The sequence below is a fragment of the Chrysemys picta genome, chromosome 20 (genome assembly GCF_011386835.1).
Source record: "Chrysemys picta bellii isolate R12L10 chromosome 20, ASM1138683v2, whole genome shotgun sequence".
Classification (NCBI taxonomy): domain Eukaryota; kingdom Metazoa; phylum Chordata; order Testudines; family Emydidae; genus Chrysemys; species Chrysemys picta.
Window position 1 is genome coordinate 12160720 of NC_088810.1, and position 25503 is coordinate 12186222.

Here is a 25503-nt window from a genome sequence, read left to right on the forward strand (position 1 = left end):
AGCTGGTGCCAGCTGGTGGGAGGGATGGGGGAGGGCAGGGGGTGTCACCCAGGACTGGAATCTCGTCCCTTCCTCTCATTCTGTAGGCAGCCAGAGGCTGGGCACACTCGGGCTGGCGTAGCCCCACGGGGATTCTCTTGCCTAGAGCTGGGGACACTGTGTGGGCCTGGGCACTGGGTGAGTGGGGGGATATGGGGTGGGACAGGCCCATAGGTCTGATGTGGGGGTGGTGATATGGGATGGGAAGGGCCCATGGGTCTGATGAGGGAGGATAGGGGGCGGGATGGGCCTATGGGTCTGGTCGGGGCGTGTGTGGAGGATATGGGGCAGGATGGGCCCATGGATCTGATCTGGGGTGGGAAGGATATGGGGCGGGATGAGCCCACAGGTCTGAACGGGGGCAGGGGATATGGGGTGGGATGGACCCATAGGTGTGATCGGAGAGGAGATATGGGCCAGGACGGGCCTATTGTAGGGGCCATGGGTCTGATTGGGGTGGGAGGGAGAACACGGGGTGGGATAGGCCCATGGGACTGGTCAGGGGTGGGGTAGGGAAGCAGGTTACGTGGCAGGGGTGGTCGGGCATCAGGGTACCTCAGTCACTCCTGTTCTCTGCCTTGGCACTCAGCAGCTGAGTCTACTAAGGCCTGAAATGCTCCAACCTAAAGTTACGGGGTTCATTATCTGGGGTTCTGTGGTGGCCCCCGGCCTGGGCTCTCCTGGCGCGCCGACTAGACGGTCGGGGGTTGAACTTCATGACACTGTGAATGGCGGATATACGGGGGGCAGCGAGGCACGGAGGGCGGGGGATGCAGAGGGGAAGGCGCCTGCACATAAAGCCACCAAGCCCTGGCTTTCTGTCCCTACCCCCAAATCCCAGGACAACGCCCCACCCCCCCTCCCCTGCCCGCCAGAGCCTGCAGCTCCTGTCTATGTCAGGGCCGGCAGTGGACAGTAGGGGGGACACCCAGGGCCTGGAGCCACCCAAGGCGTGGAAATGCCGTGGACGCCGACGGCTGTAACGCCAGACTGGGCGCCGGGATCCCATCACCTGGGGAACGGGCCCTGGTGTGTGTGTGTGTGTGCATGTGTGTGTGTGTATATACGCAGGCAGATGGGCATGTATGCTCCTGCTGAATGGAACTAGCCCTGCTCTGTGTATCATAACCCTTGTACTGCTCCTGGCTGCGAGGGATTCTCCTGCAGCTGATCCCTGAGCGGTGGGGTGGGTGGGGGCAAGTGCTGAGCTCTTGCCTGAGGAGCTCTGAGCCCAGCCAGCCCCTCGCTTGCCTCTGCCTCATCCTGTAATTAACTGAGCCGCCCTCAGGGACTCCAGCCGCATCCCTGGGCCAGGTTCACAGGCCAGTGGAGGCAGCGCTGGGAGATGTCCCAGCTGGTGCCAGCTGGTGGGAGGGATGGGGGAGGGCAGGGGGCGTCACCCAGGACTGGAATCTCGTCCCTTCCCCTCACTCTGTAGGCAGCCAGAGGCTGGGCACACATGGGCTGGCGTAGCCCCATGGGGATTCTCTTGCCCAGAGCTGTGTGGGCCTGGACACCGGGTGAGTGCGGGGATATGGGGGTGGGACAGGCCCATAGATCTGATGGGGGGGATACGGGGCTGGGTGGGCCCATGGGTCTGATCGGGGGTGTGTGTGCAGGATACGGGGCAGGCCAGGCCCATGGGTCTGTTCCGGGGGGCGGGATGAGGGGCAGAACGGGCCTGTTGGTCTGATGGGAGGGGAGAATACGGGGCTGGACGGGCCATGGCTCTGATCAGGGGTGGGAGGGAGAACACGGGGCAGGATGGGCCCATGGCACTGATTGGGGTGGGGGAGAGGAAGCAGGTTACGTCCCCAGCATCTCCCTCCGGCAGCAGGACTGGCCTCCAGGCAGGGGAGATGGGGCACGGCCAGGGGGATGAAGGGCAGTGCGCCCTAGAGCCAGGCAGGGGAGATGGTGCACAGCCAGGGGGATGAAGGGCAGCGCCCCCTAGTGCCAGGTGGGGGAGATGGGGCACGGCCGGGGGGGATGAAGGGCAGCAGCCCCTAGAGCCAGGCAAGGCCGGCTCTAGGTTTTTGGCCGCCCCAAGCAAAAAAATTTTTGGCTGCCCCCCCACCCCAGCCCTGGGTTCTCTCTTCCCCCCTCCCACCTGCACCCCCTGCCACTCCAGCCCTGGGCTCTCTCTTCCCCCCCACCCCACCCCTTGCTGCCCCAGCTCTGGGCTCTCTCTCTCCCCCCCCCCCATCCACACCCCCTGCCGCCCCAGCCGTGGGCTCACCCCCACCAGTGATGACTCTGCCCGCTCCCCCCTCACCTCCAGCCGGTCCAACGCTGGCAGGGTCGGGGAAAGCAGCGGGGCTCCCGGGCCGCGCCTCAGCCCAGGGTCCCTCCATCCAGGGCTCCCGCCTCCAGGACCGGCCAGGACCCGGGAGGGCAGAGCCGGGGGACCGCCCCGGCATGGGGCTGAGGAGCTGGGGCAGGGTAGCCCCAGAGGGAGCGGAGCCCCAGAGAGCGGGACACAGGCCCCGCACGACAGCGCCCCGCCCTCTATGGCCCCCCTGCTGCTGCTGCTTCTGGCCGCCCTGCCACAGTCCCTGGGTGGCTCAGGCCGCTTCGTTCAACCCCGGCTGCAGCGCTGGGGGCAGCCGCCCTGCGGCACCTGCAGGCAGCTCCGTGTGCCCCGTGGGGTGTCCCCCAGCCTGAGTGTCCCCCGCTCGAAGCCTGCCCGGCCCAGCCACAAGGTGTGCTCACTGCTCCCCCGTGGCGCGAACCGCAGCGCCTACAGGGCGCCCCCCGCGCACGACGTGCTGCTGCTGCCAGGGCCGGCTCTAGGCGTTTGCTGCCGGAAGCACACACACACACACACACAAAAAAGGGCCAGAATGCTGCCCTTGAAAATGTGCTGCCCCAAGCATGTGCTTGGTTTGCTGGTGCCTAGAGCCGGCCCTAGAGCCAGGCAGGGGAGATGGGGCACGGCCAGGGGGATGAAGGGCAGCGCCCCCTAGAGCCAGGAAGGGGAGATGGGGCACGGCCTGGGGAATGAAGGGCAGCGTCCCCTAGCGCCAGGCAGGGGAGATGGGGTACAGCCAGGGGGATGAAGGGCAGCGCCCCCTAGAGCCAGGCAGGGGAGATGGGGTACAGCCAGGGGGATGAAGGGCAGCGCCCCCTAGAGCCAGGCAGGGGAGATGGGGCACGGCCAGGGGGATGAAGGGCAGCATCCCCTAGAGCCAGGAAGGGGAGATTGGGCACGGCCAGGGGGATGAAGGGCAGCATCCCCTAGAGCCAGGCGGGGGAGATGGGGCACGGCCTGGGGAATGAAGGGCAGTGCCCCCTAGCATTAGGCTTGGGAATCGGGGGACTGCCAGAGGGTGGGGAGATGAGGCATGGCTGGAGGGGGGGTGAAAAGCAGCTCCTCCTAGTGCGAGGCGGGGATACAGTGTAGCGCCCTCTAGTGCCAGGCTGGTGAGATGGGGCACGGCCTAGGGGATGGAGAGCAGTGCCCCATAGCACCAAGGTGGTGAGAAGGGGCACAGCCAGGCGTGAAGTGCAGCGCCCCTAGCACCAGGCTGGGGAGAAGGAGGAGAGCTGGGGGATGAAGGGCAGTGCCCCCTAGTGCCAGGCTGGTGAGATCGGGGACAGCCGGGGGATGAAGTGTAGTGCCCCCTAGTGCCAGGCTGGGGAGATCGGGGACATCCTCGGGGATGAAGTGTAGCGCCCCCTAGTGCCAGGCTGGGGAGATCAGGGACAGCAGGGGGATGAAGTGTAGTGCCCCCAGGGCACAGCCAGGGGGATGAAGGGCAGTGCCCCCTAGTTCCAGGCTGGTGAGATGGGGCACGGCCTGGGGGGATGAAGAGCAGTGCCCCATAGTGCAAAGCTGGGGAGAAGGGGCACAGCCAGGCATGAAGTTCAGCGCCCCCTAGCGCCAGGTGGGGAGATGGGGCTTTGCCAGGGGATGAAGGGCAGTGCTCCCTAGAGACAGCCTGGGGAGAAGGAACATGGCTGTGGGGAGGAAGGTAGTACCCCCTAGTGCCAGGCTGGGAAGATGGGACACAGTTGTATTTCAGTATATCTCCAATTGTATTTCAGATTCACAACCATCCACAGTGGTCCCAGTTTATCCTCCCAACCTGTCCCAGGAGCACTGGTGGGGATGGTGTCCAAGGGACCAGTCACCACATTCCTCTGTCTTCTCCTTGGTGCCTTCACAAGAGGTGAGAGAACTTCCGCCGATGTTCTCTGCAGATGATTATCTCCAAGTAGTGACAGCAGCCAGACACGGACCGACTCTCCCCTGCCACCCAGCCACCTGTTCCCCATTGCTCACAGCTCTCCCAAACAAAATCCTGCCAGGCTGAAGTTTTCCATGATGGGTCTCGCTCCAGAGGGCACCTTTTTTGGGAAGTTTCATTCAAATTTGTCTGAGCTTTTCTGAGTTACAACCAGAGGATCCCAAGCCCCAAAAGTCATCAGTGTTGGGTTTTTTTGCCCAGCTTTCACGCCAAAACACCTGTACCAATTTCTTTCAAACTTGGCTTGTTTTGGAGCTCTCACTGGCATCTAAACAAGCCAAGCAGGATGAGAAATGGAATAAGGGGATTTAAAGTTATGGATATTTCCATCTCTATTTCCACCAATGATCCCATCAGAAATTTTGCATGTAAGTCAATTGAGAAAATCTGGGCCAATTTCTTTCAATCTTGGCTCACTTTGGAGTTCACAGAAAGATCTAAAGAACAGGCCAAGTTGGATGAAAATGGAACAAAGGATTTAAAGTCACATGGTGCTTCAGCATATTGTATCTTTCTGAGCTTGGGCAAGAAGGTGGGCCAGAGTGGGGGATTCAGGTGTGTGATTTCCTGGAATAATTAATTAATACTCAATTTTGACATGAAATCTTTAAAAATTGGAGGTTAATTAAGTCTCTCCTGTGTTTCCTCTCCCAGGGGCCAGCACCCAGCAGGCTTTCACAGTGGAGCCAGATAACATCACAGTCCTGGAAGGGGCCGTGGCTATCTTGCAGTGCGTGGTGGACAATCCCTCAGGCGTGGTCCAGTGGGTGAAGGATGGGTTGCTGCTAGGACCAGACACAAACATCCCCAGCTTCCCCCGCTACAGTATGATGGGAGACCCCAGCAAAGGCGAGTGGGTGGTCTGGCCTCCAGACAGCCAGATGGGGCTAAATGCGTCTATCCCTCCCACCCCCACTTCAGCCATTGTGGCTGTGAACCAGCTCTGGGGACACCTGTGTGTGTGAGAGCCCTGACTGGCCCAGTTCTAGGACTCCTGGGTTCTGTCCCCGGCTCTGGGAGAGGAGTGAGGTATAGTCGCTAGAGCGGGGCTGGGAGCCAGGAGCAGAGCCAGCACAGAACCCAGGCATCCGGGCCGTATAGATTCACCATTCCCTCTGTGTCCTGCCCAGCAGGGGAGCACCACCTGCGGATCGTGGACAGCCGGCTGGCAGACGACGGGGACTATGAGTGCCAGGCGGGGCGCTCCAAGGAGAGCCCAGGCATCGTGTCGCACACGGCACTGCTCAGTGTGCTGGGTGAGCTGCCAGGCTGGGGGTGGGAGGGTAACCTTAGCTCTGGGGAGCTGGGGGAGGGGTGACTCTTCAGGGCCATTCCTCCTTTCCCCTCCCGGTGCGGGCGAGGGACCTGTCTGGTTTTAAGATTAAGTTAGACAAGTTTATGGAGGGAATGGTTTAATGGTAAAACATATTAGCTGAGGAATACCAAGCAATGGTAGGTAAACAGTATAATGGCTAACAAGGGTCAGGCTGGAGACTCTTGCCTACATGCTTGGGGTCTTACTGATCGCCATATTTGGGGTCGGGAAGGAATTTTCCTCCAGGGTAGATTGGCTGAGGCCCTGGAGGTTTTTCGCCTTCCTCCAAGCATGGGGCAGGGATCTCTAGCAGGAGGGTTCTCTGCCAATTGAAGTCACTAAGACACAGGATTTGGGGACTTCATCAGCAGAGTCAAGGAAAGGGTAGGGACGGTTTTGTGGCCTGCAGCATGCAGGGGGTCAGACCAGATGATCATAATGGTCCCTTCTGACCTTAAAGTCTATGAGTCTATGAGTCTATGAGTCTCCCCCGCAGTGCCTCCCAAGACACCTGTCTTCAAGGAGTACGAGGCCAACAGCACCGTGACCTGGGTGGCCGGCGTGGAGTACACGGTGACCTGCAGTGCCTGGGACGCCAAGCCGGCTGCGGAGATTTCCTTCAGCAAGAGTGAGTGCCCCCCGTGGGTCTGATTGGGGGGGGGGCTGGGCTGGAGAGGCCCATGAGTCTGATCGGGGGGGGATGGGCTGGAGGGGCCCATGGGTCTGATCAGGGAGGGGGGACTGGGCTATTATATAAGACCAGCACTCACCGTGTTGGACCATAATGTGAGAGGGTCTTTCTTTTTCCATATACACCCCTCTATCTAATCCAGCCCCTCTCCCTGGTATCGGGGCACCTGTCCCCCAGGGCTCACGGCCGTGGGGTGTCTCTCAGTGACCCCAGCCCATCCCCTGGTATCTGGGCATCTCTCCCCAGGGTGCGCGGCTGTGGGGGTGCCCTCAGCAATGCTGTTATATATTGGCCGGGGTGGGAGTGCTGGGAACCCCCCTTCCCTCACGATCCCTCCCGCCCCCAGGTGGCAGCCCCCTCCCCGACGTGTCACACCAGGTGCACTCCGGGTCCAGCGAGAAGCTCTCCAGCACCATTGCCGTGCTCAGGTGAGAGGGTCCAGGGGATGCCCCCCCCATTGAAGCAGGGGGGCCCTGACTTAGCCCAGGGGGTCGCCAGCCAGGTGCCCCCAGTGCCCCTTTGAGACACCAGCGCAGTGCCCCCTTCCCTCCCCAGCCTCCGCTAGGAGACCTGAGCCCTCTACAGCTCTGCCAGTGCCCTTCACTCCCAACCTGCAGCCCCTGCCAGCCCAGCCCTGGGCTTCTCCCTCGCCCCCAGCTCTGCTGGTGCCCCTCACTCCCAACCTGCAGCCCCTTGTAGGCGCTAGTTCAGGGTGGGCAAACTTTTTGGCCCGAGGACCACATTGGGGTTGCGAAACTGTATGGAGGGCTGGGTAGGGCAGGCTGTGCCTCCCCAAACAGCCTGGCCCCCGCCCCCTATCTGCCCCCTCCCACTTTCCGCCCCTTGACTGCCCCCCTCAGAACCCCCGACCCATCCAACCCCCCTGCTCCTTGTCCCTTGACTGGCCAGAGTGCTGGTGGCGTGGCAAGCTGAGGCTCCGGGGGAGGGGAGACAGCAGGGGAGGGGGCCGTAGTTTGCCCACCTCTGCTTTAGTTGGTATAGCCCGTTCCCCTTCTGTCCCCAGGGTCACCCCACAGAGCTTGGACAACGGGAAGTGTCTGGTCTGTGCAGCCACAAATGAGGCCGTCTCGGCCGCTGTGGTGGCTGGCTTCACCATGAACATCTTGTGTGAGTAACGCCCACCATGCCCTGGGCATCCCTCCAATCTCTGTGGGGACTCACTCCCAGCTGGGGACACCAATGAAAGGGTTAAAAAGATCCCCACAGCCATATTCTCCTGCATATACATCAACTCCACCTATCAGCTGACCCTCAATGGCTCCCCACTTAAAATATAAGCCTCACCCTTTTCTCTTCTGGGTGTCTCCCCTTCCATAGCCTGCACCCAGCTGTAGTGTTTGCCTCTGACTCTTCCTATTTGCAGGCTTTCTGTTTACTACAATTAACTCATCAAGGAGACTGTATATAAATCGACCCCTCAGCCATTAACCCTTAGGAAAATGGGGAGTCAAAGATCAGGAGGTGACATTTATATAAGTCAACCCTCAATGGCTCATCCTTAAAACAATGAGGTCCTGGAGACTCCTGTTGGCTCATGTATATAAGTCCACCTCTCAAAGTTTAACCCTTCGGACAATGAGGCTACAAAGACCTGTGTATATAAGTTGGCCCTTCAATGTTTAACTGTTAGAACAATGGGGATTGGAAGACAAGGAACATCACTGAAGGAGGAGTGGAGGATGAGTTGGGTCTAGTATTTCAGTTGACCCCTCAACCTGTCTGTGGTGCCCTGAGGAGGTGACTCATTGGTAATCCCTAGAGCAGTGGTTCCCAAACTGGGGTTCGCGAAATGTTACAGGGGGTTCTCAGGAAAAAATTCCCTAATGGCGGACAGAGCTGTCCCTAGGGACCCCAAGCAGCACTTTGCCAGCAGCCCGGAGCCCCTGGACTTCCAAGAGCTAACCAGATCAAAGCAAGCATATCTATCACACTGAGGAGATTTAAATTTCAAGACTCCTTATAAGAAATGGAAAGGGAGGTGGATATTTTTTGCTGTTTTTAAAATTAAATAGGCAGCTAGTATTGTTTTTAAAATTATTATCAAGAACAAGTTTAAGCTTTGTTGTAACATGGGTTTTTGCGTGTACTGCTCAAGACCTGAATGCTTGTGTAGGAGGAACTCTGAGTTGGCTTCTTAAATACCTTCATGCTGTTTCACATCTGATACTTCTTGATGAAACAGAGGAGCCTTGTCTTATAACAGGCTTATTCAAAGTGATTCAAGCTACAAAAAAAGTAAGATCTTGGAAGAGAGTTGCCATTTTCATAATGTAATACAAATACAGTAATGATAAATAATAATAAATAGTGTGTAATAAGCATGACATAAAAACAAATTTTATATTTCCAAGATCACTACTTTTATTATGGTGAAGGAGAAAATCCCTGGAAATATTCATTTTTAGGAGGGGGTTCGCGAGACTTGACATTTTAGTGAAAGGGGTTGACAGGTTGTTAAAGTTTGGGAACCACTGCCCTAGAGCAATGATTTTCTGAAGAGCTGAAGTTGGCCCATGGATGTAATTTGAGCCCTCAGAACCAGCTGTGGAATCCCTTCACTCTATAAGCTGAGCCTTTCCGTGATCAACTCTCAGGAGAATGAGGGGTCAGCTGTCGTGTATATAAACTGGACTCTCACCTCTTAACCCCTAGAAACCTGAGGAGTTGGGGGCCTGTGTCTCAGTCAACCCCTCCTCAGTTACTCCTTAAAGCAATGGCGAGTCAAAGCTGAGGATGTGACCATCACCCCACCACCATTAATTTCACTCCCTATATAAGTCGACCCTCTTAACCATCAACCCTTAGAAGATTGAGGTTCTGAAGGGGAAGAGCTGAACATATATAAGTCGACCCTTCAATAAGTAATGCTGAGAGTACCAAGGAGCTGTATTTTGAGTATATGTCGACCCCTCAACCGTTAACCCTATGAGTGCTAGAGATGAAATGGGTATATAAGGCCAAACCCTAACCATTAACCCATACCGCACCAAGGAGCCAGAGATGCTAGGAGGGTCTATCTCTAGCTGGCTCGGGGAACATGGGATACATTGGTGTGGGGTTGGAGGGGAATTCTCCCTGCTCCAACCCTACTCTGGGGAAACCCAGAGGCATGGGGCTCTGCCCCCAGTTGGCGAAGGGGGTGGGGGAGATTATTTGATGGGGGGGGGGGGATTCCACGTCTGCTTGTCTCCCAGCATAGAGTCATTAGGCAGCTCGTTAATCAGCCTAATTACGCACCCAGCACCCCGAGCTGTTCCCCTCCCCAAGCACCCTGATGAGCGAGCAGCTGCAGGGGGCCCCAGGTCATGGAGGGGGCCCAGCAGTGGGGAGAGGACCGTGTATGTTTCACGCATCCTTCCCATCCCTTTGTCTGTCCAGGTCCACCCCCTTCTCTGTCTCCTCACCACCACCTCCCTTCTGTTCCGATGCCCCGAGTCAGCTCCCTGCCCATACTGCCCCCCACCCCCACAGCTACAAGATCTGTCTGCCCTCCGGAGCGGGGTGGGGGGCAGCATATTTCAGCTCCAATTGACTGGGGGCATCTATGCCCGCCTCCCCAGCTGGCCCCACTGACTCCCCACCCCGGTGGCAGGACATGGCACTGTCATGCCACAAGGGGGTGCCCCTGAGCACAGGCTGTGCCTGGGTTCCCCCACCACCCATCCTTGTCTCTTCCCCCCCAGTCCCACCTCAGCCACCCACCATTGAAGGATACAAACGCCCCGAAATCAAAGCTGGAGAGACCCTGAAACTCATCTGCATCTCGCTGAGCGGGAACCCACTGGCCACGCTGCAATGGCTAAAGGTAACAAGGAGAACAGACAGCGGGGGCTGCGGGTCAGGAGTGAGAGGCACCTGGGGGAGCCCAGGGCTGGGCTAGCAGGGGCTGCAGGTCGGGAGTTAGGAGCACTGGTAGAGCTGTGGGGGAAAGCCCAGGGCTGGGCTAGGAGGGGCTGTGGGTTGTGAGTGAGGGGCACCAGCAGAGCTAGTGGGAGCAGGGCTTGGCTACCAGAGGGCTGCAGGTCAGGAGTGAGGGACACTGGCAGAGCTGTGGGGGGGGGGAGCCCAGGGCTGGGCTAGCAGGGGCTGCAGATCGGGAGTGAGGGGCACCGGCAGAGCCGTGGGGGATGCTAGCCCGTGTTCCCGCAGAACGGGAACGTGATTTCCACCAGCTGGGAGACGGAGGATGCCAGCAGTGCCTCCCGCAGCCTCCTGACGCTCAGCATCAAACCTGAGGACAACGGGGCTCAGCTGCGCTGCGAAGCCATGAACCAGGTGTCGCCCCTGCCGCTGGTGGCCAGCGTCACCCTGCGTGTGGTCTGTGAGTGCCCCACCCCCCCAGCACCCTGCACCCCCCAGTGCTCCCTGCTGGCCAGTGTCACCCTGCATGTGGTCTGTGAGTGCCCCACCCCCACGTCCCCAGCACCCTGCGCCCCCCAGCGCCTCTGGACTGCCTCCCGGCTTTAACCCACCAGCGCCCTGCACCCCACAGTACTCCCTGCTGGCCAGTGTCACCCTGTGTGTGGTCTGTGACTGCCCCCTCCACCCCCCCCCCAGCACCCTGCGCCCCCCAGTGCCCCCTGCTGGCCAGTGTCACCCTGTGTGTGGTCTGTGACTGCCCCCCACACAGCGCCCCCTGCTGGATTAGGCTGGGTCAGGCTGGAGTAGCCAGGAGTAGGGAGCTCCTTCCAAACCAGTGCCCCCATGCCCCCCTGGCAGTGGCTGGGTCTGCAGTTCTGAGATTTCTCCCCCTCCCCAGTTCTCCCCACAGAGGTTTCCATCCTGGGCTCCAGCAGTACCCCGGAGAACAAGCAGATCTCGCTGTCCTGCTCCACCACCCCCAGCAACCCCCCGGTGCAGCTGCGCTGGTGGCTGGGCTGGCGGGAGCTCACCACCACTGAGGTCACCGTCACCGAGGTCAGTGCCCAGCTACGGCCCCCCAGAGCTGCCCCGCCTGCTGTCCCCACGGCCACCACAGGGGGAGACATTGAGCCAGGGGAAACTGGGAGGGGCTGGGAGCCAGGACTCCTGGGTTCTCTCCCTGAATCTTTTGTGAATTTCAATGAGCTCCTCCCGTTATGGGTACTTCAGTTTCCCTCTCTGCGTAACAATAGTGAATATCCCATTCCCTGCCCTCTAAGACAGATCAGGGCCAGAGCCCCCTGGAGGGAACAGGCCCTGGGCCCCATTCCCTGCCCCCAAGCCCACCAGGCCCCAGGAGCAGGGGCTGGGTGCCGGGTTCTCTTCCGCAGGCAGCGCACGGCGGGACAGTGACCGTCTCCAACCTGACACACATGGCCCGGCGCGAAGAGAACGGGCTGCCCCTCACCTGCGAGGCCTTCAACGAGGTTGTGCTCTTCACCCGCAGCACCAGTCTGCCCCTCAGCGTGAAGTGTGAGCCCCCACCCAGGGCAGGGGGGGTGCCAATGAGTGGTGGGGCTGAGCAGGCTGCGAGGGGGCGGGAGGAGGGCTGGAGAAAGGGGAGGGGGCAGGGAGGGATGAGGGGGCAGTGGGGGAGGAGGGATAGTGGGGTGGGGCTGGAGTGAGAGCAGAGGGGGCTGGGGGCAGAAGAAGTGGAGGACCGGAGATGGGGAAACGCCTCCTGTGAAGACTTAAGACCCCCTCAAGTCCCCACCTATGTGGAAGCCCCACCCACCAGCAGCCCCATCCCATATCACCCCAGCCTGGGGTGCACAGCCAGACCTACAGGTGGAGAGGGGCCCTGGGGAAGGGGGGTCTACACCCCCTGTGATGCTGTTGGGGAGGGGGGGTGCTGACACAGGTTGTCATGGCAATACAGGAGTTGATTGACATTAACCCTCTTTTTGTTCCCCATCCCCCTAGACCCACCCCAGAAGGTTTGGATTGAGGCCCCGCCCCCTGACAGCCGATTCCGGGCTGGCACTAAGGTCAGGCTGACCTGCTTTGCCAGTGGGGGGAATCCGGCCCCCCGCCTCGTCTGGATCAAGGTCATGGGGGGGCACCAGGCCATGGGGAGCTCAGCAGGGGGCACTGTGCTGCGAGGAGCGGGGCGGGGGGCTCAGCAGGGGAGGCTGTGCTGCGGAGAGTGGGGCGGAGAGCTCACTGGGGGGGGCTGTGCTGCGAGGAGTGGGGCTGTAGCACCGTGCTGCGGGCAGTGGGGTGGGGGGCTCAGTGTGGGGCAGTCTCCCTTTGGAATGAAACCCACCCTAGCCCAGAGCCCTACCCATGGGGCGTTCTATGCGGCTGTTTCCCAGCTGCCCTGCCCCAGAGGTGGCTGCATCTCTGGGTTTCTCACTGGGCTCTGGGCTCTCTCCCAACAGGACACCAAGTCCCTCAAGGAGGGGACCCAGGTGGCCTCCGGCAAGATCGTCTCCAAAGAGCTGATCCTGACCACTAGCCCCAGCGACAACCTGGCCATCTACCGCTGCAACGCCTCCAACGACGGCAAGAGCCCGGCGCTCACGGCCCAGACCCGCCTCCGCATCCAGTGTGCGTCCTCGGCCCTGGGTGGGGGGGGGCGGGGAGGGGTGGTCTGTACACAAGGCGGAGTCAAGTAAACCCACCCCTTAAGGGCACAGCACTCCCATTGGGTGGTGACAGCAACGCACCTAGGGTGACCAGACAGCAAGTGTGAAAAATCGGGACGGGGCGGGGGGGGGAATAGGAGCCTATATAAGAAAAAGACCCCAAAATCAGGACTGCCCCTATAAAATCAGGACATCTAGTCACCCTACACCAGTCTCAGTTCTGCCCCTTTTCTCCCCCCCCCCACACCCAGTTCCCCCCATAGACGTGAAGATCATGACCATGGCCAAGGAGGTGCGACGTGGCCAGACGCTGACCCTGACCTGCGTCACCGGCAGCAGCAACCCCTTCGCCACCCTGGCCTGGTTCAAGGACGCAGAGAAGTAAGAGAGGGTGCCCCTCACTCCTGACCTGCAGCCCCCTGCTGTCCCAGCCCTGGGCTCCCCCCACCTGGCTTTGCCGGTACCCCTCAGTCCTGACCCACAGACCCCTGCTGTCCCAGCCCTGGGCTCCCCCCACCTGGCTCTGCTGGTGTCCCTCACTCCTGACCCGCAGCCCCCTGCTGTCCCGTCTTGTGCTGCTCTTTCAGGCTGAAGGGTGTGGATCTGGGCCAGAAGCCGGCAGAGTTCGGGGGTCTCTCCACCTCGGGGAAGGTGACCCTGGTAGTGTCATCCTCTGACAATGGGCAGCGGGTGACGTGCCAGGCCTACAGCTCCATCCTGGCTGAGGCAGTCAACACCTTCTACAAGCTCAACATCCTGTGTGAGAGCTTCCCCTGCCTGGGGATAGGGAGCACCATGCTGCAGGGAGTGGGGCGGGGGTTCAGCAGGGAGTGCTGTGCTGCAGGGATGGCGTGGGGGCTCAGGGGGGTGCAGTGCTGCAGGGAGGGGGGCTCAGCAGGGGGCACTGTGCTGTGGGGAGCAGGGCAGGAGCTCAGCAGGGGGCGCTGTGCTGCGGGGAGGGGGGCTCAGCAGGGGGTGCTGTGCTGCAGGGAGGGGTGGGGGCTCAGCAGGGGGCGCTGTGCTGCGGGGAGCAGGGCAGGGGCTCAGCAGGGGGCGCTGTGCTGCAGGGAGCAGGTGGGGGCTCAGGGGGGTGCTGTGCTCCAGAGAGCAGGACAGGGGCTCAGCAGGGGGCGCTGTGCTGCGGAGTGAGGACTCGGCAGGGGGCGCTGTGTGCAGGGAGCAGGTGGGGGCTCAGCAGGGGGTGCCGTGCTGCAGGGAGGGGGGCTCAGCAGGGGGTGCTGTGCTGCAGGGAGCAGGCGGAGGCTCAGGGGGGTGCCATGCTGCAGGGAGGGGGGCTCAGCAGGGGGCGCTGTGCTGCGGGGAGTGGGGTGGGGACTCGGCAGGGGGCGCCATGCTGCAGGGAGCGGGGCTCAGCAGTGGGGAGCTGTGATGCAGGGAGGGGCCGGAGGCTAAGCAGGGGGCTCCGGGCTGCAGGGAGCAGGCAGCGGCAGGGGTCAGCAGGGGGCACTGTGCTGCAGGGAGTGGGGCAGGAGGTCCAGCAGGGGGCACTGAGCGGGGCGGGGTCTCAGTTGCTGCTGCCCCCTGTGTGGCCCCAGATCCCCCCGAGTTCTCGTCGGAGCAGCCAGCTGTGGCCCAGGGTGTGGAACATGGAGCCGTGGAGCTGCCCCTGCACGTCTCCGCCAACCCCCCCAAATTGAACTGCAGCTGGAGCTTCCGTGGGAAGGTGCTGAGACCAGGTGTGTGTGGAGGGGGGAGGCGCTGAGACCAAGTGGGGGGGGGGGCGCTGAGACCAGGTGTGTGGTGCAGGGGAGGCACTGAGACCAGGTGTGGGGGGGGGCTCAGGGGGGGCGCTGTCCCTGCCCAAGCTGGGCATAGTGTTCCCGCATGACTCCTCCCTCTGTCTCTCTCACAGAGGGGTCCCCCCGGCACCACCTGCGAGCAGGGGGCAGCCTGGCCATCTGGAACCTGAGTCGAGCCGACATGGGTCAGTACCGGGCACGGTGCCAGAACCCCGAGGGGCAGAACGAGACCCACCTCCACCTGGATGTGCACTGTGAGTTCCACCCCCCACCCCGCTGCCCCCGACCTCAGTGCCCCCATAAGAACGTAAGAACATAAGAATGGCTGTACCGGGTCAGACCAAAGGTCCATCTAGCCCAGTATCCTGTCTACCGACAGTGGCCAATGCCAGGTGCCCCGGAGGGAGTGGACCACAGGCCATGATCAAGTGATCTCTCTCCTGCCATCCATCTCCATCCTCTGACAAACAGAGGCTAGGGACACCATTCCTTACCCATCCTGGCTAATAGCCATTAATGGACTTAACCTCCATGAATTTATCCAGTTCTCTTTTAAATGCTGTTATAGTCCTAACCTTCACAACCTCCTCAGGCAAGGAGTTCCACAAGTTGACTGTGCGCTGGGTGAAGAAGAACTTCCTTGTATTTGTATTTAAACCTGCTGCCTATTAATTTCATTTGGTGACCCCTAGTTCTTGTATTATGGGAATAAGTAAATAACTTTTCCTTATCCACTTTTTCCATATCACTGATGATTTTATATACCTCTATCATATCCCCCCTTAGTCTCCTCTTTTCCAAGCTGAAGAGTCCTAGCCTCTTTAATCTCTCCTCATATGGGACCCGTTCCAAACCCCTAATCATTTTAGTTGCCCTTTTCTGAACCTTTTCTAGTGCCAGTATGTCTTTTTTTAGATGAGACCACATCTGTACGCAGTATTCGAGATGTGGGCATACCATCGATTTATATAAGGGCAATAATATATTCTCAGTCTTATTCTCTATCCCCTTTTTAATGATCCCTAACATCCTGTTTGCTTTTTTGACCGCCTCTGCACACTGCGCGGACATCTTCAGAGAACTATCCACGATGACTTCAAGATCTTTTTCCTGACTTGTTGTAGCTAAATTATCCCCCATCATATTGTATGTATAGTTGGGGTTATTTTTTCCAATGTGCATTACTTTACATTTATCCACATTAAATTTCATTTGCCATTTTGTTGCCCAATCACTTAGTTTTGTGAGATCTTTTTGAAGTTCATCACAGTCTGCTTTGGTCTTAACTATCTTGAGCAGTTTAGTATCATCTGCAAACTTTGCCACCTCACTGTTTACCCCTTTCTCCAGATCATTTATCAATAAGTTGAATAGGATTGGTCTGAGGACTGACCCTTGGGGAACACCACTAGTTACCCCTCTCCATTCTGAGAATTTACCATTAATTCCTACCCTTTGTTCCCGGTCTTTTAACCAGTTCTTAATCCATGAAAGGACCTTCCCTTTTATCCCATGACAACTTACTTTACTTAAGAGCCTTTGGTGAGGGACCTTGTCAAAGGCTTTCTGGAAATCTAAGTACACTATGTCCACTGGATCCCCCTTGTCCACATGTTTGTTGACCCCTTCAAAGAACTCTAATAGATTAGTAAGACACGATTTCCCTTTACAGAAACCATGTTGACTATTGCTCAACAGTTTATGTTTTTCTATGTGTCTGACAATTTTATTCTTAACTATTGTTTCGACTAATTTGCCCGGTACCGACGTTAGACTTACCGGTCTCTAATTGCCGGGATCACCTCTAGAGCCCTTTTTAAATATTGGCGTTACATTAGCTAACTTCCAGTCATTGGGTACAGAAGCCGATTTAAAGGACAGGTTACAAACCTTAGTTAATAGTTCCGCAACTTCACATTTGAGTTCTTTCAGAACTCTTGGGTGAATGCCATCTGGTCCTGGTGACTTGTTAATGTTAAGTTTATCAATTAATTCCAAAACCTCCTCTAGTGACACTTCAATCTGTGACAGTTCCTCAGATTTGTCACCTACAAAAGCTGGCTCAGGTTTGGGAATCTCCCTAACATTCTCAGCCGTGAAGACTGAAGCAAAGAATCCATTTAGTTTCTCCGCAATGACTTTATCGTCTTTAAGCGCTCCTTTTGTATCTCGATCATCAAGGGGCCCTGGTTGTTTAGCAGACTTCCTGCTTCTGATATACTTAAAAAACATTTTGTTATTGCCTTTGGAGTTTTTGGCTAGCTGTTCTTCAAACTCCTCTTTGGCTTTTCTTATTACATTCTTGCACTTAATTTGGCAGCGTTTATGCTCCTTTCTATTTGCCTCACTAGGATTTGACTTCCACTTTTTAAAGGAAGTCTTTTTATCTTTTACTGTGTTTCTTAATTTGGGGTATACATTGAAGTTGGGCCTCTATTATGGTGTCTTTAAAAAGCGCCCATGCAGGGATTTCACTTTAGTCACTGTACTTTTTAACTTCTGTTTAACTAACCCCCTCATTTTTGCATAGTTCCCCCTTTTTAAATTAAATGCCACAGTGTTGGGCTATTGAGATGTTCTTCCCACCACAGGGATGTTGAATGCTATTGTATTATGGTCACTATTTCCAAGCGGTCCTGTTATAGTTACCTCTTGGACCAGCTCCTGCGCTCCACTCAGGACTAAATCTAGAGTTGCCTCTCCCCTTGTGGATTCCCGTACCAGCTGCTCCATGAAGCAGTCATTTAAAGTATCGAGAAATTTTATCTCTGCATTTTGTCCTGAAGTGAAATGTTCCCAGTCAATATGGGGATAATTGAAATCTCCCACTATTATTGGGGTCCTAATTTTGATAGCCTCTCTAATTTCCCTTAGCATTTCATCATCGCTATGACTGTCCTGGTCAGGTGGTCTATAATAGATCCCTAATGTTATATTCTTATTAGAGCATGAAATTTCTATCCATAGAGATTCTATGGAACATGTGGATTCACTTAAGATTTTTACTTCATTTGATTCTACATTTTCTTTCACATATAGTGCCACTCCCACCCCCTGCACGACCTGTTCTGTCCTTCCGATATATTTTGTACCCCGGAATGATTGTGTCCCATTGATTGCTCTCAGTCCACCAGGTTTCTGTGATGCCTATTATATCAATATCCTCCTTTATCACGAGGCACTCTAGTTCACCCATGTTATTATTTAGACTTCTAGCATTTGTGTACAAGCACTTTAAAAACTTGTCACTATTTATTTGTCTGCCCTTTTCTGATGTGTTAGATTCTTTTTTATGTGAATGTTTATCATCTGATCTGGCCCTCTCTCTGCCCCCCAGATGCCCCCTCCATCCGCAGCCTGGGGGACCCCGTCTATGTGGACCTGGGTGCCACGGCTGAGCTTGTATGCGTAGCCAATGCCAACCCCATCTCTGAGGGCATGTTCCAGTGGACGTGGTTGGTAAGGGGGGGGCGTCTCTGGCGGCGTCTCTCAAAGGGGCACAAGCCACCTGTGACCTTTGCCGCCTGGCCGCCCCATCTGACGTTTGCCATCTCCTGTCTGACCTCTGACCCTTGACATCTCTTATGTGACCTTTGGCCCCTCTGACCTTTTGATTTAGCTTATGATCTCTGACATTTGACCCTCATGTACACAAGTCTGCCCTTTGCCCTCTGATTTGTGACCTTTGCACTATCCCGTCTCTGACCTGTGCCCTCTGACCCCTCTCCTCAAACTTAGGTTTGCTGTCACCATCTAGCTGCTGACCTCCCCAAGGTGGCTTTTGACCCATGCAGTTATGTGGGTGACCTTTGCCCTGGTGGCAAAACTTTGTCTCCACTCTGACCTTTGCCCTCTCCTATTTGACCTCTGCACAGAACTCTGACCCTTGATGTGTAGGGTTACCATATTTTAATTTTTAAAAAGGAGGACACTCCATGGGGCCCCGGCCCCGCCCCAACTCCGCCCCTTCCCCGCCCCCAGCCCCGCCCCAACTCTGCCTCCTCCCCTGAATGCTCTGCCCCCTGCTCCTCCCCCTCCCCTGCTTCCCGCAAATCAAATGTTCGCAGGAAGCCTGAAACAGGGAGGCAGCAGGTAGGCTAGGGCGGGGTGCGGTGCGGCTCAGTCCGGCCCTCCTGGCAGAGCGGCTCCCTTCGGCGGCCAGCCAGCCCAGGCCAAGAGGCTCTGGCCCCGGCGTCTCCCGCCCGGCTTGGGCCCTGCGGCCCCGGCCGAGCACCGCACCGGCCCCCGGCCCAGCACTGCACCGGCCCTGGCCCTGGCCCCCAGCCAAGTGCCCACGCCCCCGGCCCCCGGCTGAGCACCGCGCTGACCCCGGCCCCCGGCCAAGTGCCCGCGCCCCCGGCCCGGCCCCCAGCCCAGCACCACGCCGGCCCCGGCCCCCAGCCAAGTGCCCGCACCCCTAGCCCCGGCCGAGCACCGCGCCGGCCCCGGCCCCCGGCCCCGGCCCCCGGCCCCCGGCCAAGTACCCGCACCCCCGGCCCCCGGCCAAGCACCGCGCCGGCCCCCGGCCCCTGGCCGAGCACCGCGCCGGCCCCCGGCCAAGTGCCCGCGCCGGCCCCCGGCCCCCGGCTGAGCACCGCGCCGGCCCCCGGCCCAGCATTGCGCTGTCCCCGCGCCCCTGGCCCAGCCCCTGCTGAGCACCGCACCGGCCCCCGGCCCCGCACTGCCGGGCCCTCCCTCCCTATTTTCCCGGACATGTCCAGCTTTTTGGGATTTCCCCCCGGATGGGGATTTGAGGCCCAAAAAGCCGGACATGTCCGGGAAAATCCAGACGTATGGTAACCCTATTGATGTGTCTTATGTGACCCTTGTCCCTCACCGGCCTTTTTTATTTCTTTTGTCACCTTTGACCCTCATTTACCCAGATCTACCCTTTGCCCCTCATGACCTTTGCACTTTCCCCTCCCTGACCTGTGACTTTCGACCCTCTGCTGACCTTTCATTTTTCTCTAACCTTTAACATTTGCTGTTGCCCATCCAACTGCTGACCTCCCCAATGTGGCCTTTGAGCCATGCAAATATCAGGGTGACCTTTGCCCCTCTTTGACCTTTGTCATCTCTGTGGTAACCTTTGACCCATCTGACCTTTGCCCTCCCTGGTTTGTCCCCCCCCCGCCTTTGCCCACTGACCCTGACCTTCCCGCAGGGGGCAGAGGAGCGCAGCCTGGAGGAGCTGGAGCTGGAGCCGGAGGCCTCAGGGGCTGTGGGGCGGCTGCGGATCCGGGGGGCCCGGCAGGCACAGGCCGGGCTCTATGAGTGCCGCGTGGACAACGGGCTGCCCCCCCCAGCCCGGGGCAGTGCCCGCCTCATCGTGCGCTGTGGGTGCCCCATGCAGACTCCCCCACCACAGGGACCCCCCAGAAACCCCCACCCCCCAGGGCCTCCGACTCACTGGTCCCCCACCTCAGAGATCTCCCCACCCTCTACCCCTCCCCCAGCCTGAGGATCCACCCCATGCACTGCTTCTCCATCCCGGGGACCCCCCCAGCCCCTCTTGTGCCCCCCTCTCCAGGGACCCCCCCTGAGAACATATGAGAACCCAGCACCCCCTGATGTGACCTTTGCCCATCCCCTCTGATCTCTTCCCTCCCTCCTCCAAACCCCCTCCCCTGGGGACCCCCTTGAGGCCTGCCCCCCCCACAGAACATCCCCCTCCCCCCCCGATTCCCAGACCGCCCTTCACTCTCTCTCTCCCTGCAGTCAAGCCAGAGATCGAGAAAGGCATGGGGCTGGGGAAGGTGGCCATGCCCGGGGACGGGAGCTCGCCCGCCACCCTGCTGTGCCGTGCCCAGGGGGTCCCCAGCGTGCAGTTCAGCTGGGCCAAGAACGGAGTGGCCCTGCACCCTGACAACCCCAGGTAGGAGGGGGCCCAGCATGTGTGAAGAGGGGAGGGGACATGAAACCCCACAGACCCGTGCAACCCGCCAGTATGGGCAGAGACTCCCCGGGGCCTTGGTCAAGCTGGGTGGGGTTGATTAGTCCCCGGTATACAGGCATCGGGAAGCCCTGAGCTTGGCATAGAGAAGCAAAGTCAGAGACCCAGGCCAACCCGGCACTGCCCCTGCCCGACTTCGTCCTTTTCCAGCTCCAGCTCCATCTCACTGGCAGCACCAGGGCACAGCTGGGCATCGCTCCAAAAGCTGGCCCGTATACCAGGCATCGGTCATGCACCTCCTGCAGACCCCAGGACCCACGTAGGGTGACCAGACAGCAAGCATGAAAAATCGGGACACTTTTTTGGGGGGCAGCGGAGGGGATAGTTGCATATATAAGACAAAGCCCCTAATACTGGGACATCTGGTCACCCAAGACCCATGTCCTCTGCCAGCCTGAGCTCGCCGTGGACCCTGTCAATTGGCTCCATTACAAAAACTCCCCCACCGCAGAGCACCGCTTTCCTGAGCGGCTGGAATTTAGGGCTGCCTGCCAGTGGCAGGAGAAGGCTGGAAGGATCCGACTTTCATCCCTAAATGCTGATCACTGTTGATTTCACCGCCTACGCCCCGGTCAAGGGCAAGATCTTTGCAGCAATATGCCCGGGAATTTACGAACGGCACTGGCTGAGACCTTGGGAGAGGTTGCTTTTCGGCAAGTTGTTTGACATATTTTGGCAGGTGACCTTGGCGATTTGTGTTTTCACAGTTAATCAAGCTTTCACTTTTGGAATCTTACTGGCTGCTGGCATTAAATCATGATTCCCTCCCCCCCCGCCCGCCCCATCATTTCCCACAACTGTGAAAACGTCAGCTAAGAAAAATAGGAAAAAATGCTTTAAAATAAACATTGCGATTGTCTGGCGAAAGTACCAAAACTAAAATCTGCCAGGCCAGGAGAGAAAAAGATTCTTTGTTGAGAATTGCTGGTCCCAGCCGGGGCAGCCTGATTTCACCACTAGGGTCACTTGAAGATAACTGGCTTCTGGGGACCCGGGTTGGTTCCAGCCAGTCCTTTAACCCACCCCAGCCAGCTCTGGGACACACACACCCCATGGCTCCAATGCTGCTCCAAGAGCAGCGTGTTAGCCCATTTGCACCCCCTGAAGAGCAACATGAAACAGAAAGGTAAACTGAGGCAGACACCAGCTTCATAAAAATGTCACAGAAAATTCCTGCTTTATCACAGAAATGACTGGCAGAGGCAGACCCCCATTCTAATGTGCCCCTCGTTGCCTGGACACAGGGCACACCAGTGACCCCCAAACACTGAGACCCCAACCCTGGTGAGTGCCCCTCCACAACCCCTCCTCCTTAGAATACCAGTGGGTCCCTGACCTACCTCTGCCCCCCTTGAGTTTGCTGCTTCCATCCTGCTTTTGATCCAGTTCCTGGTTCTCATCCAGTCTCTGTCCTGATCAAATCCTTGTTCTAGTCCAGTCCCTGTTCTGATTCAGCGCCTGGGTCTGGATTGGTCCCTGGTTCTGATTCAGCGCCTGGGTCTGGGCTGGTCCCGGTTCTGACCTGACCCCAGTTCCACCCTGCCCCCTCCCCCCAGGTACACGGAGCGCACGTGGCACGAGGGCGCCTGGCACGGCAGCACCCTGACCATCGCCAATGTCAGCGCCATGCACGACTACGCCACCTTCACCTGCCGTGCCAGCAACGCATTGGGCACGGACAAACTGGACATCCAGCTCCTCAGCACCAGTACGGCCTGGGGGGCTGCGGGTCAGGAGTGAGGGGCATCGGCTGAGGGCGGGTTGGGGGAGTCCAGGACTGGGCTAGCAGAGGCTGCAGGTCAGGAATGAGGGGCACCGGCAGAGCAGGGTGATCTCTCTCTCTCTCTTTCTCCCGCCTCTGCAGGCCCTCCAGACCCCCCCACAGGGTTAAAGGTCGTGAGCGTCACCCACAATTCAGCCACCCTGGAGTGGATCCCCGGATTTGATGGGGGGCTGCCCCAGAGATTCCGCATCAGGTGGGGAGCAGTGGTGTGGGGTGGAGGAGGCAAGGATGGGGTTGGAGGGGACTCTGGATGGGCAGTAGGAGGATGAAGAGGAGTGGGAACAGTGGGGCTCAGAGCTGGGGGGGTCTAGTGGTTGGAGCTTGGAGGGCCATGTGTCTGTGTTAGGGTGTCATAGTGTGACAGGATGCACAGAACTGGGGGGCTGGCATAGGTGGGGGAGGAGGCTGGATACAGTGGGGTTCAGAGCTGGGAAGCTGGTGTGGGTGGGGGCAGAGGAGGAGGCTGGGGACTGGGACTCAAAGCTGGGGGGCTGGCATGGGTGAGGGAAGGAGGAAGGGACGGGGGGGCAGGTGTGGGTGGGGGGAGGACAGGGCTGGGGGCAGGGATAGTGGGGTTCATAGCTGGGGGCTGGTGTGGGTGGGGAACAAGGAGGGGAAGTGGGGCTCAGAGCTGGGGGCTGGCATGGGTGGGAGCTGGGGCGCTCAGAGCTGGGGGGGCTGGCATGGGTGGAGGCCATTGGGTGGGGATGGATGAGGCAGGGCCCCCCCGGGGTCTGGGGTCCCTCACCCCCTGTGTCCCCCAGGTACCGCTGGCCAGGCGCCCCCAGTGCCCTGTACATGGACGTCTTCCCCGCCAAGACCTCCGCGTTCACCCTGACGGGGCTGAGCCCAGCCACCCCCTACAGTATTGGTGTCAGCGCCCACAACACCCTGGGGGAGAGTGCCCAGGGCCCCAGCGTCACCGTCACCACCGCAGGTAGGGGGTGCCATGCTGGGGGTCAGGGGGCTCGGCAGGGGGTGCCAGGCTAGGGAAATGGGGGTCCCAGCAGGGGGCACCGTGCAGTGGCAGAGAGTGTAGTGGGGGCCCTGTGCTGGAATGGGGGGGGCTGTGCTGGGATGGAGGGAGCCGTGCTGTGCAGAGGTGGGGGCTCAGCAGGGGGGGTGTCTGTGGGTTTCGACCCTGACGGAGCTGATGTTGTTTCAGAGCTGCCCTTAGAGGAGCTGCCAGTTGTGGAGCCTGAAGCGCCAAAAACAGGTGGGTACTGGAAGGGGGCGGAGAGCCCTGTCCCAGCTCTGGGAGGGGAGTGGGGTCTGGTGGTCAGAGCAGGGGATGGGCTGGCTCAGGGGGTGGCGAATGGGACACCAGGTGTTTCCCCTCTGGCGGATGCTGGCTCCTGGCCGCTCTCTGATGTTCTCCTTTGCTTTCCCAGAAGCCCCATCGTTGCCCCCAGCCCTCATTGGGGGGCTGAGCGCACTGGGGGCCCTGCTGCTACTCTCCAACGCTGCCCTCCTCGCCTGCCTGCTCAGACGGCGCCAGGCCTGGGCAGGTAATTCCCCACCCCCCTGGACCGGGGCACTGCCCCCAGGAAGCTCACAGCACCAAACGGTGGCCAATGAGGCCCAACCTGGGCTGATCCTTGCTGTTTTCTGGTTCTGACTGCAGGTGTCCGGGAGGAGACCAAGGAGAGGTGAGTGTCAGGGGCAGGCACACGGGGGGCAGGCAGTTCTGTGCATCCTGTCGCACTATGACACCCTAACACAGACACATGGTCCTCCCAGCTCCAACCCCTAGACCCCCCTCCCCTTCCAGAGCTGGGGAGAGAATCTAGGCATCCTGGCTCCCACCCTTTGTCTTTCAGGAGGAAGCCCAGTGCTGGGAATGACTACAACTCGGGGGAAGCAGTGAATCCAGCGGCACGGCAGACACTCCTGGACAGTTACTCAGAGAGGAGTGCGTCCTCTGGGGTGAGAGGATGAGGGAGTGGGGCTCAGCAGGGGCGTCGTGCTGCTGGGAGTTAGGCGTGCTGTGGGGACAGGTCAAGGGACTCAGCAGGGGGTGGGGGTTCAGTATGGGGTGCTGTGCTGGAGGGGCCTCAGCAGGGGGTGCTGTGCTACACGGAGCAGGGTGGGGGCTCAGCAGGGGGCACTGTGCTGCGGGGAGCATGGCGGGAGGGCTCAGCAGGGGGCGCTGTGGTGCAGGGAGAGGGGTAGGAGCTCAGTAGGGGGGCGCTGTGCTGCTAGGACCAGGGCCGGGGCTCAGCAGGGGGTACTGTGGTGGGGAGGGTTCAGCTGACAGGTGGGGGTTGTGTCTGGCCTGGCAGGGAGGGAAAGATAGCAGGGTTGGGGGTTACGGGGCATGTCACTGGCAGAAAGGGAGCAGGGTCAGGCAGTCACAGTGGGGGATGGGGGAGCCAGGACTCCTGGGTTCTCTTTTTGGGGGCTAGTGTTCCCTTGGTGGGTGACAGGGTCTCTCTGTGGCTCCCCTGTAGGGCAGTTCAAGAGGCACCTGGCCGGGGTACTTGCCCAGCCGTGAGCATCGACCCCAGCTGCTCCCCCACCCCGAAAGAGCCGAGGGGGAAACAGACGCCAGCACCACAGGTGGGTCTGAATTGTCAGAGCTGGTTCCCCCTAGAGGGGACAGGCTCCATAGTCCTTTGCTGCGATCCATCCCACAGATCCCTTTGCTGTTCCAGACTCTGGGTTCCCTGCACGCGGGCCCGGCCCCTCAGTCCCCCATGAATACGAGGACATGATGGAGCCTGGGGTCTATGAGGAACTGGGGGCACTACACCTGCGAGCTCCTGCCCCACTGTACCCAGGGGCACTACCCTGCCAGGACCATGTGGTGAGTGGCCAGCCGCCCAGCTCCAACAGGATTCCTGGGTTCTCTGCCTGGCTCAGCAAGGTGTTAGGGTGACAGGCTCTCTCTCTTCCCAGGGCACCTATCCATGGAGGGGCTGGTCCCTGGCTGACTCTGAGGACCCCCTGAGGATCTACGACCAGGTGGCAGACACTCCACCCCCTGCAGCAGATGAGGGGCTGCCCTTTGAGCTAAGGGGGGAGCTGGTGTGAGGGGGCCTACGCTGGCAGCCTGGTGTCTGTCTGACCATAGAATAAACCTCCTGAAACCCACCCTGCCTGGACCTGGCCACTGTTGTATGGGGGACCATGGGGTGCCAGGGGAGGGGCTCAGCAGGGGGAATTATCCAACTGTCCTCCCA

General features: G+C 59.1%; 1 protein-coding gene across 7 annotated transcripts; it reads left to right on the forward strand.

Moving 5' to 3' along the window:
- The first annotated feature begins 72 nt into the window (after positions 1–72).
- NPHS1 (NPHS1 adhesion molecule, nephrin) lies at positions 73–25414 on the forward strand. 7 transcript variants are annotated; one of them, XM_065573575.1, is made up of 31 exons: positions 75–177; positions 1478–1559; positions 4087–4211; positions 4944–5138; positions 5420–5545; positions 6101–6232; positions 6642–6723; positions 7320–7423; positions 10000–10121; positions 10466–10637; positions 11076–11233; positions 11569–11710; positions 12161–12285; positions 12619–12787; positions 13077–13206; positions 13413–13585; positions 14382–14522; positions 14699–14839; positions 17923–18044; positions 19750–19921; positions 20304–20460; positions 22095–22246; positions 22403–22514; positions 23086–23258; positions 23487–23537; positions 23713–23829; positions 23946–23970; positions 24142–24247; positions 24772–24880; positions 24958–25127; positions 25220–25414. In XM_065573575.1, the coding sequence occupies exons 3-31, from the start codon at positions 4151–4153 to the stop codon at positions 25352–25354; spliced, it is 3774 nt and encodes a 1257-aa protein (XP_065429647.1). In that variant the 5' UTR covers positions 75–177; positions 1478–1559; positions 4087–4150; the 3' UTR covers positions 25355–25414. The 7 variants fall into 7 exon arrangements, with proteins under 7 accessions (XP_065429648.1, XP_065429647.1, XP_065429649.1 ...); XM_065573577.1 differs by having other exon boundaries at positions 5423–5545; XM_065573573.1 differs by having other exon boundaries at positions 81–177; positions 4944–5019.
- The last annotated feature ends 89 nt before the right edge of the window (positions 25415–25503 follow it).

What these genes read in the sequence shown, in the direction of transcription:
- NPHS1 (XM_065573573.1), top strand. Translation starts at nt 1,499, where the DNA reads ATGGGCTGGCGTAGCCCCATGGGGATTCTCTTGCCCAGAGCTGTGTGG. An exon ending in CGGGAGGAGACCAAGGAGAG is followed by an intron (nt 23,971 to 24,141) that starts GTGAGTGTCAGG and finishes TTTGTCTTTCAG; the next exon opens with GAGGAAGCCCAGTGCTGGGA. An exon ending in TACCCTGCCAGGACCATGTG is followed by an intron (nt 25,128 to 25,219) that starts GTGAGTGGCCAG and finishes CTCTCTTCCCAG; the next exon opens with GGCACCTATCCATGGAGGGG.